The 15,725-nt window shown below is 38.5% G+C and overlaps 1 protein-coding gene across 3 annotated transcripts in view; it reads left to right on the plus strand.

Moving 5' to 3' along the window:
• OXSR1 (oxidative stress responsive kinase 1) overlaps positions 1–12,178 on the plus strand; it is a 94,407-nt gene extending 82,229 nt beyond the window's left edge. Inside the window, exons 13-18 of one of the 3 annotated variants that reach the window (XM_033212048.1) lie at positions 2,480–2,626; positions 4,078–4,142; positions 6,384–6,436; positions 7,966–8,034; positions 9,028–9,092; positions 9,514–12,178. In XM_033212048.1, coding sequence (XP_033067939.1) covers positions 2,480–2,626; positions 4,078–4,142; positions 6,384–6,436; positions 7,966–8,034; positions 9,028–9,092; positions 9,514–9,588 — 474 coding nt within the window. In that variant the 3' untranslated portion in view covers positions 9,589–12,178. Of the gene's footprint in view, positions 1–2,479; positions 2,627–4,077; positions 4,143–6,383; positions 6,437–7,965; positions 8,121–8,270; positions 9,007–9,027; positions 9,093–9,513 lie in introns of those variants that run through there. The other 2 variants (XM_033212050.1, XM_033212049.1) reach the window with 2 other exon arrangements.
• Positions 12,179–15,725: the final 3,547 nt, after the last annotated feature.

The raw sequence follows: 15,725 nt of genomic DNA on the forward strand, positions 1-15,725 counted from the left end.
TCTGAGCTCAGTATTTGGTTTAAACACATCTCTTGCTCTTAAACCAATTCTATTTTTGCCTCTTTGCTGAAAAGTAACCTTTTTTTCATTTATTTTGTATATAAAGTACATTTCTGTATGTGATTATGTACATTTGTTTACATAGAACTGTATTAAGAGTAAAAACAAATTACTTCTTTCACATATTAACAGGCCAATATCTGTCAACTTATATTAGAACTGTTGTTCACCTATATGTGTGGCTCCTCTTCTTGGTAAGGGAATTGCGTTTTCCTGTCCCTTGAAATTACATATGGCCATGTCAGTTACTCTGGCCAGTGACATATTAGCAGAAGTGAGAATCACTCATGATTCCCTTTGTCTCCTTACTCCTGCTACTATGACCTGCATTCCTGAGTGAGGATGATACCGAGTTTGTTAGCCCCTGCTGGTGAGAGATAGACTTGAAGTGTGTCCAAGAAACAACTTTTGTTGTTTTTTAATCCACTGACACTTCAGGATTATTTGTTACTTCTAATTTAACCTATGTTGACTAATACTTGATTTCTCAGAAATTGAATGAGAGGCTATTTTACAGATTATCTAGTTTTTATTTTTAGTCTTCTCCTTATCTCCACATGAACTCTTGCATACTCATATTCTCATGCTCATTACTTTGTTTTTACATTTGTGATAAAATTCACATAACGTAAAATTTACCATCCTAATCATTTTCAAGTATATAGTCCAGTGGTATTAAATATATTCACACTGTAGTACAACCATCACCACCATCCATCTTCAGAACTATTTTGTCTTCCCAAACTAAAACTCTGTGGCTATTAAACAGTAACTGCATTCTCCCCAGTCGCTGGCAACCACCATTCTATTTTCTGTCTATGAATTTGCCTACTCTAGGTACCTCATATAAGTGGAATTATACAGTATTTGTCATTTTGTGACCAGTCTATTTCACTTAGCATAATGTTCTGAGGTTCATCAGTGTTGTAGCATATGTCAGAATGTCCTTACTTTTTAAGGGTCAATAATATTCCACTGTGTGTGTGTGTGTGTGTGTGTGTGTGTGTGTACACGTACCACATTTTATTCATCTGTTAGTGGACACTTGGTTTGCTTCTGCCTTTTAGCTGTGGTCCATTATGCCATTGTCAACATAGGTGTACAAGTATCTCTTTGAGACCCTGCTTTCAGTTCTTTGGGGTGTATACCTAGAAGTGGAATTGCTGGGTATATGGTACTTCTATTTGTAATTTTTTGAAGGACCATCATACTGTTTTCCAGAGGCTGCACCATTTTACGTGCTCATCAACAAGGGTTCCAATTCCTGTGCATTCTCTCATTACTTTTAAAAATATATCCTTTCCGTCTTTACTATAGATAAATGTAAGTACATACAGTTTGGAAGCTAAATAGTCTTTTGAAATAGTATTAATAATTAACATTTTCAAAAGTACTCTTAAAGGCCTACTTTTCTATAAAAATCTAGAACCAGTGAGTAACTTATGACTTCTTATGTATGAAGTTAAATGAACACAAAATTTTATTCCTTGTCTCCTTGATTTTGCTTATATAATATCACCTATTCGGCCTCTATTACTACTGTTGGAATGTTTTTCTCTTTCAACTGTACATTTTGGCTGTTGCATCGTTTTTCCCCCAACTAACTGCATAATTTTGAATATGTTTAACTTGTTTTTATACTCACAGTCAGTCATTTCCCCCCCAAACTACATAATTAACATTTTTGAACTATTTCAGACATATAGAATAACATATATAAAATATATTTTTTTAGTTTTAAAGCATCACATTCACTTTTAAAATGCATTTCAGATATGTTAAGGAATTATTGGTTGATTGTCTTTGTAAGAAATACAAAGTCCCCATGCATGGAAAAATATAGCTTCTGTAATTTTGTATTACATACTTAAATCTGTATTTTGGAGGTGCTGTTTTGCTGGGCAAAGGAATGGAATAGATTTTGTTAAAAATAAATATAATGCAAAGTGAAAGAAGACAGACACAAAAGACTATGTATTATCTGATTCCATTTATGTGAAGTACCCAGAAGAGCAAATTTATAGAAATTAGATCAGTTGTTGCCTATAGCGGCTGGGTGTGGAAGCAGGAACTAACTATAGACACGAGAGGACTTTTTGGGGGTGATGGAAGTGTTCTAAAATGATTTTGGTGATGGTTGCACAATTCTATATATTGTACAAATATCGCTAAATTGTATAGTTACAGTGGATAAATGTAGAGGAATATAAATTATACCTCACAGAGTTGTTAAAAGTTTAAAAGCCTAAAAATATTTGACTTCCATTTGGAATAGATGTATTCGGAGTAGACACAAAACGTGTACACTACCCAGAAACTACTTTGAAAATATCACCCTGAAAGCCTGCGCTTGCTGTCAGCAGACCTGCCTCCCTTTCCACACAACTTAAGAAGCACTGTATGTGTGTTTTTGTTGTAGCTTTTTCCAACAACTGATCCTGTGGGTACTTTGCTCCAAGTTCCAGAACAGATCTCTGCTCATCTACCTCAGCCAGCTGGGCAGATGCCTACACAGCCAACTCAAGTCTCTCTCCCACCCACCGCAGAGTCAGCAAAAACAGCACAGGTGAAGCCAGGGATATGCTTTCATGGTCATTCCTTTGGGTAGATGAAAAGAGCAGATATTAATATGGAACACAACGTAATGTAATCAGGTTAATGTCTTGTTAGATTTTGAAACAAGTTAGAAATTCTGTCTTCACATTTTTAAGCATGTACAGGTAAGAGAATTTTACAAGGATCACATGCAGGTTTTTACGCAACAGAATAAGTTAATGATGGAAATATTTCAAACATCAAAAATTTTGGGCTAATTTCTTGTCAGCTTTGTATTAGATAATTATTACATTTAACTTCAGAATGCAGTTCATGAAGTTCAACAGAGACTAGGAGAATCAATGGCTGTACTATTTTTGTTGTTCACTCAGGCTTATACTTTTTATTAATACTCTTATCTATGGTTTTTCTCTATTACTCTTTTTAAGTTATTTGTCAATTTTGTGAGGGTTGGTTTGTTAAGTCTGGGTATTATAATCTGTAACCTCATTTATCCAGGTGCACACAAACTTTATCAAATCATACTTCATTAAGAGCAGCCAAGTGAATGAAGGCCCTGCAGTGGGCTACTACATGCTGTGTAACTCCTACTCTCCCTTCAGTGAACCTCAGACACTGCATACAACATGTGGCCCCTATGGTACATGGTTAAAGTAAGACTTTCAGCATCCATTCATTTATTAAATATTAGAAGTTCCATTTTCTTGTCTAAAGTTTTAGATGAAAAGAAATAGAAATTAACGGTCTGATTTTTTTTTTTTTTTCTTTTGCACCCCAGTAGATCATCTTGTGTTCTGCCTTTGGAGATCACTGCTTTGAGCATTTCCAATTAGTCATGGCACTTACTTCATTTAACTTTTTCATCCCTCAAGCTTTCCATCTCTGTCCTGCATAAGGGGAAAGATACAGTTGTCTTAGGAAAACTGATGGAAAAATTAGATTCATTTTATAAACAACTTAAATTGAATGCATGTCCTCCCATAAGCAAGCGATAGCTGTACAATTTTCAGAGAGGATTAGTTTAGCCGTAAAAAGATGGAACCTATGTATGGGTTGGATGGATTCCTGAAGGGCTGCTGGTTCAGGCTCTACCTTTTGTATTGCCTTATGGTGCACTGGCAGATTTTTAAAAAATGAGAAATGTAGCTTCGTGTTTTTCAGTCTTGTAGAGGGGAACAGGGGTCTCAGAAATATAAAATGTAAATGTGGCTATATGTGAAATTTCATCTGGGCTTGAGAATTGTCTTTCTCATTGTGTTGGACTTAAATTGACATTCAGCTTTTGTTGCTCCCTTGGAGTGCATGTCCTCCTCCAGCAGGGAATGTCCTGGGGATTAGTACGACCTCAGCTGGAGATGAAGAAAATTGCTGCCAAGTACATGATTCCTCTGCCAGTGACCATTAGTCACCTCCCCACTTAATGTTTCAGGCAATGACTGTATACCTTTCAATGCTTTTTAGGCTTTGTCTTCAGGATCAGGTTCACAAGAAACCAAGATCCCAATCAGTCTAGTACTAAGATTAAGGTAAGTAGACATTTTTTGTTTTGTTTTCTGAATACTCTGCATGTGCTGTAATAGTCTGTGCCTGAGAGTAACTGGATGGGATTGTATGTTCTCCAGCATCAAGCTCTGTTTGCTTCATGGTATATTATTTTCCTCAGAAATAATAGCAACAGTGTGAGGACCTGGATGTCAACGGGTGTTGTAACTAACTGATGCACATGTTCTCTTAGTTGTTTCTATGCTAATTGGTGATGAGTTTGTGTATTTGCAGTGTAGCTAGTTTGGGTCAGGAAGTGTAGCCCGTAATTGAGGAACAGTTTTTAGAGGAGCAGCACTAACTGGCTTATCTGAAGATCAGTCTTATAATTGTGACCAGGTAAGCACCATGGACTCTGAGATCAACTAACCCAAGAGGGAGGACTTTTTGATTGTGATAGATCAAATAAAGGCCTTGTTTTTAGAAGATTAAAAGGAAACCTCTAAATGTTTTTGTAGTCTGTTTCTGTTTTGCAGCCAGTACCCTAAATTGGTGGTTCTTGGTGGGAACATATAGAGAGGTCCTGACAGATTGCTCAGCAGGAAGTACCATAGGTAGCAATCTGTTCATTTTAACTCCCTGCCCCCCGTCCCCGCCTCCTCCACCGCTACCACCAGCACTAGTGGCTGGATTCAAATTCCAGAGCTTTCTTGTCAGAATAACTATGGCTGTTGGATTGCTCTAGTTAGGTCTCTTTCTACTCATAAATGCCTTTGAAAAAAAATTAGTATTAAAGTATCACTTGAGGCAACTCAGGTCTTTTAAAACTAACATGTTTTCAAAGAGTTCCACTGAATTACCATTAACTCATTCCCCTTGCACATATGAATTCCTAGTCATCTTTCGGTAAGGTCATAATTGGAGATAGAGGCAGCAAGAGCTATTTAAGAGAATGTGGTAAGGAGAATCTTATTGCTCCCTGCTACTAGGAGCAATGCATTTATGCCATAAATGTGAAAAGCAGATTTGATTACCTTTCCTTTACAGAAGCCTACTCAGTATACCTGGTCTCATCTCAAAAATTCTAAATTACTAGGATGTCTTGACAACCTCATGCTGTTTTAATTCTACATAAAGAATAACACTTTAAGAAAATTATTGTGAAATGTATTAAGCACAGATTATGTATAGCACTCTTTGGTACTGTGGAAAGATGGATACTGAGAAAAGAGAAAATTAAATGACTCCCTTAATAATCAAGTCTAGGTTGGAAGTTGATTTGAACTATGTACTTACACAGCTAAAAGCAAATTTCAGGTAGTGTATACAAGCAGAAGTATAAGTTTGTATGTACCTGTGTAGATAGAACGCAATGCAAGGGAAAATCATTTGGGGCAGGTTATATTTGAGATGGGTAGTTCCATTTTAAGCACAATTTCAGTAACATCCTCAAGTATATTGTTCTTCAAATAGAAGTAAACCCTCTCCATTATTTATATAAAATAGATTTGAGTCCTAAGTGAGCAGGCATATCTGCCCTTAGATATATAATGCTCTCATTTCTCTGTCTTTAAACCTTATAACCTCCAGGGATCCTGCTTTATCTCAGTACGTGGTGTGGTCATCACTGAAATTGTACCTCACCAGTCATGTTTGAATTTCTGGAGTCATGTATTAACTCTGCTATCAGTATGGACCCAATTCCTTTCCCTATCTTCTCTGCCTACCCAAATCCTGCATATCTGTTAAGTCCTATATAAAAACTACTTCTAAAATTTTTCTTTATTATCCCCATCTCTCGTATATTGTTTGAATTCCTATGGAATTTGAGGGAGTATTGTGTATTTCATTTTATGAGTCTGCCAAGACTGATCACCAGTGGTAGGCAATGAATTGTGGGCATGTAGGAATGGGGATAGGGATGAAAAAGGCATCCTGTATCATTTTAATCACACCTCCCTGTGCTCATACAATTTTCCTCTTAGTTTTATATGTTCTTAGTGGGAATAAGGATGGGAGTGGGCATATAAGAATCTACTCAAAGGCATGAAATTTTTATATTGATCAGTAAGGGACGTAGATTCAAAGGGTTGTAGGACAATTAGATAGTCATTCTAAATTGGTTTTGCTCTGAGCTCTGCAGTGTGAACATATCTGAATACATCGTATGATCTATGGGAACAAAACAGTCTTTCTTGAGGCACAGCTTTCTTAATACATGTTGGCAAAATCTCTTTGCATAAATTTAGAAATTCTTATTTTATGCCTTCTGCTTTCTTTCATAGGAATTCCAAAAAAGAACTAAATGATATTCGATTTGAATTTACTCCTGGGAGAGGTGAGGCATCAAACGGATTGAAAACAAAATAGCTTCTAATTTCTGATTCAATGAAATGTGTTGTGAAGTTTCTGTCCTTTGTGAAGTTTTGCTTTTAAAGGATAATAAAAATTTTCCCGGTTTTGGGGAGCATATAAGTGAGATAAAAATGCAGTTTGTAGACTACTAAACACATTTAGAAAACCTTGTATAATAACACAAACAGTAATAAATATATAATAGCTCTTTACAGCTTAGTATAGGCCAGGCATTGTCTTAAGCATTATCATATTAAATTCTCACAGCAGCCTACTAAGGAAAAATTATTATCCCCATATTATCGATGATGAAATCAAGACTTAGAGAGAGGCAAAGTAACTTGTTCAAGGTCACACAGCTGGAAAGAGGTAGAGCTGGAATTCAAACCAGGTCTGTCAGAATCCAGAGTTCTTGCTTTATACATGGTTGTCCTCCATGATGGTAAAGAAACAAGGTCTGCAGTCTCCTCTCTCCTCAGACAGAAGCTGAGGCCTGTCATGTACTGTTTCTGGCTGTCGAACTTCACCTTGAACAAGGCATGTTTTGTTTCTTGCCTTTATTACTCAGGATTCTAATTTGGGGAGTAGCCAGCAAGTATCTGTTCTGTGTATCATGCTTATTCTTCTTGCTGTCTCACTATCATCAGCAACTAACCACTAAAGAGAAAAGATGCAGGTGTACAGAGGTGTTACCAGTTTTACTTTTTAAAAACCAGGCAACATCACATTTTCAGGAATTAATTCAAATTGCTGGTTGCCTTTGTGAATGTGTGGACACTCTCTGCAGCAGTCCTCCTGTTCCTTCTGAGGTGCTCATTTTCAAGCCCTTGGGAACCAGTACTACTGAGTCGGTTGAAGATGAGGTTAATTGGGGATATTCTATCCTCATCTTTTTACTTTCTAGTTATACCCATTGCTCAGATTGTACCACCTGGGATAACTAGATAAGAAGAAAAGCCCACCAGAATAAAAAAGTAAATGAATTTAATAAAAAACTTGGAGTGTGATTCCCAAAGAGAAGAGACAAAAATTTTTTGAGACAAAAATTGTTGCCTCAGTTTTTGAGAATAAATCATTCTGGTTTTTTAGCCCTAGAGATGCTCAGTATTCAACATCATGTCTCAGAGCTCTAAGAGCTCAGTCCAGGATTGTACTCGAAAATAGGAATTTCCCCTGCAACATCAGTGTCAGGTGCTCTTCTGACTGGGCCGGAACCCATCTACATTACACCATTTAGAAAGTTATCTTTACATTGAGCTGTATAAACCAGATATTTGCCACCTGGTTTATACAGATTCTGCCCTCTAGCTAGATCTGTGAGAATTCCTCACTTGAGATAATCCCAGTGGTAGGAAAAGTCTTTGGGAGGAAGACCCTGCCTGCCTTCTTGGTTCTGTGGATTTAGCAGCCAGCTTGGGCCTAGCATGGCACACTGACACCCACACTAGCTGTGAGAATTAACAGCGTCAAGCATGCACAAAAAACAGAGCACTGTTTTCTTTGTCCTTGCAGATACAGCGGAGGGTGTCTCTCAGGAACTCATTTCTGCTGGCCTGGTCGACGGAAGGGATTTAGTAATAGGTAACTCCATTGCGTTCTGCCCATGTGCTCCTGTGTCTCTGTATACTTAGTACATAGAAAAGCAGGTTTTTAATTTCACTGAGTAGGTCTGATGATTCTTTTTTTTTTTTTTTTTTTTTTTTTTTGAGACGGAGTCTCGCTCTGCCCCGCCCAGGCTGGAGTGCAGTGGCCGGGTCTCAGCTCACTGCAAGCTCCGCCTCCTGGGTTTACGCCATTCTCCTGCCTCAGCCTCCCAGGTCTGATGGTTCTTGAAATGGTTCTTGACTTTGCTGAAATTATAGGTAATGGGATAGTTCCTTACACACACACAAAATTTCACCTCTGAGTTTGCTTTGTGACTTCCAATGATAGTAAGTGAAAGCACACCCAATGTCTTTAGGAGACTAATAGAAATTATGGCAAAAGTAACAAGTTAAAGTAAGCTTGGCCATATCTGAGCTGTTTTGGATACCTAATTTTTGTTGAACAAAAGTCATTAGAGATTTAGTCCTAGAAAAGCAGGAAGGAAGAGAGAAGGCCCAATGAGGCCACAGGTCCTTGTTACTGAAGAAAAAGACCATGTCCTTAGGCACAGTTTTCCATGAAAGACCAGATAGTAAATAGTTTAGGCCTTGTGGGCCATGTACAGTGTCTGTCGCTTTTAAACCACTCGTAGCTTGCCGGAGAACAAAAACAGACCACAGGCTGGTTTGTTGATTTCTGGCCTTGGGGTTTCTGATCCATAAATCAGGAAATCATACCTCTTTTACCTGCATGTGTTTCCCGGCCTAATACAACATTTTAAAGAGAGTTAATTTGACAGTGGCTCAAGGTGTACTACTTAGAAATCAGTTTAAAAGACACTTTCCTTTGGGGAGTGATTATTTGATCTGTCTGCTTCCATTTTGATTGTACAGAGCATGTTCTTAACTACCATTTAAGCTTTTAAAATACGGTTGAAAGTGGATGTATGTAACTTCTCATTCATTACCTTCTCTGTTTGTATGATTACAGTGGCAGCTAATTTGCAGAAAATTGTGGAAGAACCTCAGTCAAATCGATCTGTCACTTTCAAACTGGTACTCATCCCTTCTTCCTTATGAAAACATCTTGCCTTTTACACACTGGCAGCTTCTCCAGACCAGCTTCTATGTGCCCTGAGTGATGAGAATATTAAAATGTGGTGGATTGTGTTCATTTAGCCTCCCCAGTGCCCTGGGCTGATGTTTCCCTTTGAGTGGCCACTCTTCCTCTGTCATGCCAGGAAACCTCTGACCCTAGCCCCTTGGCTATTCATAAGAGAAACTATTAGCCAGTCTGACTCTAGCTGTTTACCCAGCCCCCTTCTTTTCTGGAATAAATACTTTCGTCAGTCTCATATGTGTATCCTAGGGACCTGTTGCCCACTGCCTACCTTCCCACTATCCCATGTCAGTTTTATTTGCTACCTGCAAGTTTGTTTATAAATAATCACAGTTTCTCATTTTGTTTGGTTCTTAGGCATCTGGTGTCGAAGGCTCGGATATTCCTGATGATGGTAAACTGATAGGATTTGCCCAGCTCAGCATCAGCTAAACCACAACCCTGGAAGAGGCGGCCTAAGGAGATTCCACACATGCGTATCTCTGTTGCTTCTATTGGCCTAAACCCACTACTGCCAAAGAACCCAGCAACAAACCTCCCGGCTAGGAGCTTTAGAAGTCTTTATGTTCTTCCTGCCATCATTCCTCCTTTTCCCACAGGAAAAGAAAAGTTGGATCACTAGTGGCCAGCATCCCCAGAGTTCCGTTAGTAAACTTACTTCATATGTCCCCTGTCTTCCTCCATCTGAGAAGTGGCCCATGTGCTTCAAGGCCCAGGAGGGAGATCTGTCAGCTCATTCTTGCCTTACTCCAATGATGGCCCAGGTGGAAAAGTAGCAGCTGTATCGGGCTTCCTCATCCCGCCTGTTCCCCCACACCTGCCAGGATATGGACATCTTGGGATATCTCTTTACCACTGAAGTAGAATTGATTGTTCAGCTGGAGCCCAGAGAATTTAATTTAGTGTTTTTTCTTTGTACCTGATGTGAATTCTAGCAACCTTTGTTAGGAAAAAGCACAGCCTCAGATGGAGGCAGCCTAAACTGTGTTCTTGTTTTGTTCATGGTATTTCTAAGCGTTTTGCTGAAGCTGCCCTCAGGCACCCCCTTCTTCATTGCTCTCTCCAGAAAGGGTTGCTAGCCTTAACTTCAGCTGGTGCAAAACATCTGACTGTAGCCGAACTTCAGCCATCGGATCCTTCAAAGTGGAACTTTGGATTGTTTTTACAGACAACATCGAGTAATGGCTTGTAAATGTGAATTTTGCAAGAGGTGGTTTTTGAACAGGAAAATCATAATTCATATCATTGGAGAAGTATTTTCAAATATTAAATTGAAGAAAAACTCAATCCTCCCATGAAAATCAGTTCGCCTGGCCTCCAAGTCATGAGGAAATGGGTATGCAAGGCTGAGATTTCTACAGCAATAAAAGAGACACACACTGGGCCGGAGAGGCCTGCCTTCTGCCTGCTCTCCTGCACTGACCCTTTGGAGGGGGTCTCTGTGTGCTGAAGCTAACTCAAGATGGAAAGTGAAACCACATGTGCCGTGACTTTTAGGTTTTATGAGTAGACAGTGTTCATTTGATTTTCTACAGAAATAATATAAATTATTCTTTAGGTTTAAAAAGAGCACTCATAATGCAATATGTGAATAATCAGTGAGGTTGATTTTTATTTTTTCCTACCGTTTCATAGTCTTTGTCTAACTGCTAGTAACCCTGTCGAGTTTTATATATGAGTGGGATACTCAATCTGGCCTTAAAAAGATACACAAAGATGGGCTGTGGGTCCCTGGAAAGGGGGAGAGTTGCCCTTTACAGAATCACTCAAGCCCTTTCCAGAAGTGTTGGTCTGATGAACAAGGTTGTTTTACCTTATTTTCTCTTGGAACATATCTGAAAGCCTTCCCCACAAATAACTTGTCACACCTTTTGTTTCATTCTGAGCCTTTAGTTTTAGTCATGAGCTTTCTTCACCTGCCCTAGGTGCAAAGGCATGTTGGGAAAGAGATGGATGTTGGGGAGGAAGAGGGGATGAATTTCAGATGGGAGTTGGGAGGAGAGTAGGTGAGAAAATCAGACACCAAAGTTCAGTGTCCCAGCAGTCTTGGTAAAAGGAGGGAGCCTGCTGAGCCAGAAGGGAGAAAAGAAGATTGACCAGCTTGCTAGAAAAATATTTAGCTTTTCTTTTTCTTTTTTTGTGGGGGGTGGGGGGGGATGGAGAGGCAAAAGGACAGGGAGGTGGGAATGAGGTATAGAAAAGATAGCATCCTCTTTGGCACAAGACTAGTGGCTTACCTTAGAGTCTTTCTGTTTGTTTGTTTCAAACAAACCCATCATAATCTACTTATTTATGAATCCAAGGGGTGGTAGTATCACTCTGTTCTAGCATTCTATGTGGAGATGGTCTGGTGCCCAGCTGGGAGTGAGCAGCAGCCCATCCCCTGTTCACTTTCTCTAGCCCATCATTACCTGTGAACTGCAGTGGGGCAGTCATGGCAAATAGAATTGGGCTGGGGTTTCTCCTTCTTTTCAGTTCATTGTTTGCCCTGCTAGGAATTAGAAGACAGACACCATGTCCCAGGACAGTGTTATTTCTTCTGCATGATGTGTGGTAGACTCCCTTTGCTGGCTTGTGCAGTGATACTGAGAAAATACATGAACAGAAACTGCCCAGGTGGAACAGCATGTAACCTAGTGAGTGACTGTACTCCTTTCTAGGAATGCTGGTTCAGAGTGCACCTCTGTCACTAGGTCCCAGGATCCCCTTATCCCTGGAGTAGGGACTAACTATAGCACAAAGTAATATGTGCCAATGCTATTTGTGAAATGTTTGGTCTTTCTAAATGACTAATGGATTTGTTTGGGTTTTTGCTTAAGTTTTGAACCAAACCCTAGAGCCAGCTGATAATATTTAATAATCTGGAGGATAGAATAATGATGTACCAGTAAGTGGAGATTCCTCCTTATGATGTATGCTAGGTTATGGAAGATGTAAAATATTCAACTTTTTCCTCCTTTTTTTGGACTTTGTATTTTACTGCATGTTTTCTTCATTTTTAATCAATAAAGAGTAAATTGTCCATAGTGGTGTATGGATGCTTTATTTTAGTGGCCGTTGGCAGAGAGCTGTGGGTTGTGGGTCAGGGAATCACCATCAACTTTAATTTTTCATGTGAATAGAAGCCAAAGTACATATAAACTATAAAGTGTGTCTGTTGATCTACAAATTACCTAGAACCGTTAAAGCCATTATATAGTTGGGGAAACTGCAACCCTAAAAGGGAGGGATGAGGTCAGCCCAAGGAATTAGGGTGGGATATGGAACTCCTTTTCTTATCTTTTGATCTTTTTAAATCTTTGATTTTGCTCGTGCTGTTGGGCAAGGAAGGATGCCAGATTCAAGCCCTTGGGAGTCTCTTTTGAAAGTTCAGAACAGGGCTGAACTTATCTCTTCTTGGCTTTGATATTGCAATGGTGAAGTTACATATAAGATTCTAGGCTCCTTTGTATTCCTGTTGTCCTCCCAACTGCAGGAGGAATCTTCCCTCATCATCCATCCTTCCCAACGGCAGTGGCTTTTGATCCATGATAACACTGCTTGTGGGTCCTGGTATTTCAGAGCTCAGGGCTGTGGAGCCTTGGAGTTGACAGTACTGTTTGGCCTGCAGCTAGTTGAGTTTGCTTTCAAGATAAGCAAGTTATAAAAGTGGAATCAAACTATCATGGGGATAGGAAGGAGGTACTGGTTACTCGTAAGTGACCATGGTATATCTGGAGGGAAGGGAAAGGGTCAAGGGCAAATTGAGCCTTCACTTGCCCATTTCTGACAAGATAGGTCATACCACTAGGCTTGGTTCCTTAGCTTTATTTGTTCGGCAGCAATACTCAGTGCATCCATTCAGAGATTCCTCCTTTGAGTCAGGTCATCTACCCCAAGGTTTTTCGTTTTGTTTTGTTTTATTTTGTTTTTTTCTTTAATGGACTTTAGTTTTTAGAGCAGTTTTAGTTTCACAATAAAATTGAGTAGAAGATACAAAGAGTTCCCACACACCTCCTGACTCCACCCACAAACAGCCTCCACTACATCCCCCACTAGAGTGGTACATTTGATACAATTGATGAATGTACATTGACACACCATTATCACCCAAAGTCCATAGTTTACATTAGGGTTCACTCTTGGTGGTGTACATTCTATGGGTTTTGACAAATATATGATGACATATATCCACCATTACAGTATCACACAGAATAGTTTCACTGCTCTAAACTTCTGTGCTACCTGTTCCTCCCTCCCCCACTAGCCTGTGAGAACCACTGATCTTTTTACTGTCTTTTGCCTTTTCCAAAGTGTCATATAGTTAGAATCAAACAGTATGTAGCCTTTCCAAATTTTCCTTTTACTTAGTAATATGCATTTCAGTTTCCTCAATGATTTTTCATAGCTTGATAGCACATTTCTTTTTAACAGAATAATATTCCATAGTCTGTACCTCAGTTTATTCACCCACTGAAGGACACCTTGATTGTTGCCAAATTTTGGCAATTATGAATAAAGCTGTAGTAAACATCTGAGGGCAGATATTTGTGTAGACAGTTGAAAACAGCAACAGCTTATTTGGATAAACTCCAAGGTGTGCGATTACTGGATCGTGGGTACGGCTATGTTTTGTAAGAAGCTACCAAACCTTGTGGCTGTACCATTTTGTATTCCCTCCAGCAGTGGATGAGAGTTCCTGTTACTCCACATCTTTAACAGCATTTGCTGTTACTGGTATTTTGGATTTGGCCATTCTAATAGGTGTGCAGTGATACCTCTTTTTAATTAGCAACTTCCTAATTACATTTGCATCTTTTCATATGCTTATCTGCTATCTGTGTATCTTTGGTGAGGTGTGTGTTCAGGTCTTTAGCTCTCCCCAGTTCCCCCCTAATTTTAACTTTTTGTTTTGAAATAATCTCAGACTTACAAAAATATTTACAAAAACAATACAAAGAATTCCCCTATACCCATCTCCCAACTTCCCCAAATGTTAACATCTTACATAACCACTTACAATGATCAAAATCAGGAAATTAACATTGATACATTATTGACTAGTCTACAGATGTTATGTAAAAGTTGTCAATTGCCCCACTACTACTATTTCTGGTCCCACGATTCAATTCAGGATCTCACATTGTATTTAATTGTTATAATTCCTTAGACTTTTTCAATCTGGGATAGCTCCTAGTCTTTGTTCTCATGGCCTTCACACTTGAAAAATGATGGCTAGTTGTTTTGCAGAATGACTCAATTTGGATTTATCTGATGTTGTCTCATGATTAAATTCAGGCTATGCATTTAGAGAAAGAAAACCACTGAATTGATGTCAGGCTCTTTGCAATTCATCATCAGGAAGCACACCATGTAAACATCTCATTAGTGGTTATGTTAACTGATCACTTGGTTAAGGTGTGTTTGCTGGATTTCTCCACTGTAAAGTTACTATTTTTCCTCTTATAATTAATGTTTTGTGATGAGGTAGTTTGAGATTATATAAATCTTATTACTCATAACTTTGCTCAAAAACGTTAGCGTTCTTTGATGATTCTTACGTAGCTCAATTATAACTGTGATATTTGCTAAATAATTTTTTTCTTTTTTGTTTTAAATTAATTGTCCCAGATTCTGACTAAATGAAGATTTTCTGTTTCCATCACTTATTCTAAATTTATTAATTGGAATTCTACTGTAAGGAAGAGCTTTCCCTTTTCCCTCACTATGTGTGAGTTCAATTATTTACTTATGTAAGCATGACTTGCCAACAGAATATATTATACGTGTTAATTTTTGCTGAACTGATAGGGGAGAAATTATATCCTGGTGTTGGTTTCTCTATATGTGAGGTTGGAAGGTTAAAGAGTCATTTATAGTTAACAGACTTGCTCATTTTAAAATCAAGTTAATTTTCTTATTGAGTTTTAACAGTTCTTTGTATAGTTTTGTTAGTCTTTTATGAGATATGCCTTTTGCAAATATTTTCTCCCAGTCTGTGTCTTATCTTCTTGTTCTCTTAACAGTGTCTTTCACAGAGCAGATGTATTTAACTGTAATAAAGTCCAGCTTACCAATTATTTCTTTTATGGAGCACGTCTTTGGTGTTGTAACTAAAAAGTCATTACTATGCCCAAGGTCATCAAGGTTTTCTCCTGTTGTCTTCTAAGGATTTTATAGTTTTGCATTTTCTCTTTGGGTCTGTGATTCATTTTGAGTTAATTTTTGTGAAGGGTGTAAGATTGTTTGTAGAGTAAGTTTTCTTGCATATGGGTGTCCACTGTAATAGTGGACTCATCTGTTTCTCCTTCCACTTCTATCAGTTTTTGCCTGACATGTTTTGATGCTCTGTTTTTAGGTACATACACATTAAGGATTGTTACATCTTCTTGGAAAATTGACTCCATTAAGTAATGTCCCTCTTTATCCCTGGTAACTTTACTTGGTCTGAGCGACTCCTACTATCTTTTGATTAGTGTTGCATGGTATATTTTTCTCCATTTCTTTACTTTTAATCTATATGTGTCTATGTTTAAAGGGGGTTTCTTGTTGAAAACATACAGTTGAGTCTTGGGTTTTTTTGATCCACA

Source organism: Trachypithecus francoisi, unplaced genomic scaffold, assembly GCF_009764315.1.
Source record: "Trachypithecus francoisi isolate TF-2019V2 unplaced genomic scaffold, Tfra_2.0 Lachesis_group0, whole genome shotgun sequence".
Classification (NCBI taxonomy): Eukaryota; Metazoa; Chordata; class Mammalia; order Primates; family Cercopithecidae; genus Trachypithecus; species Trachypithecus francoisi.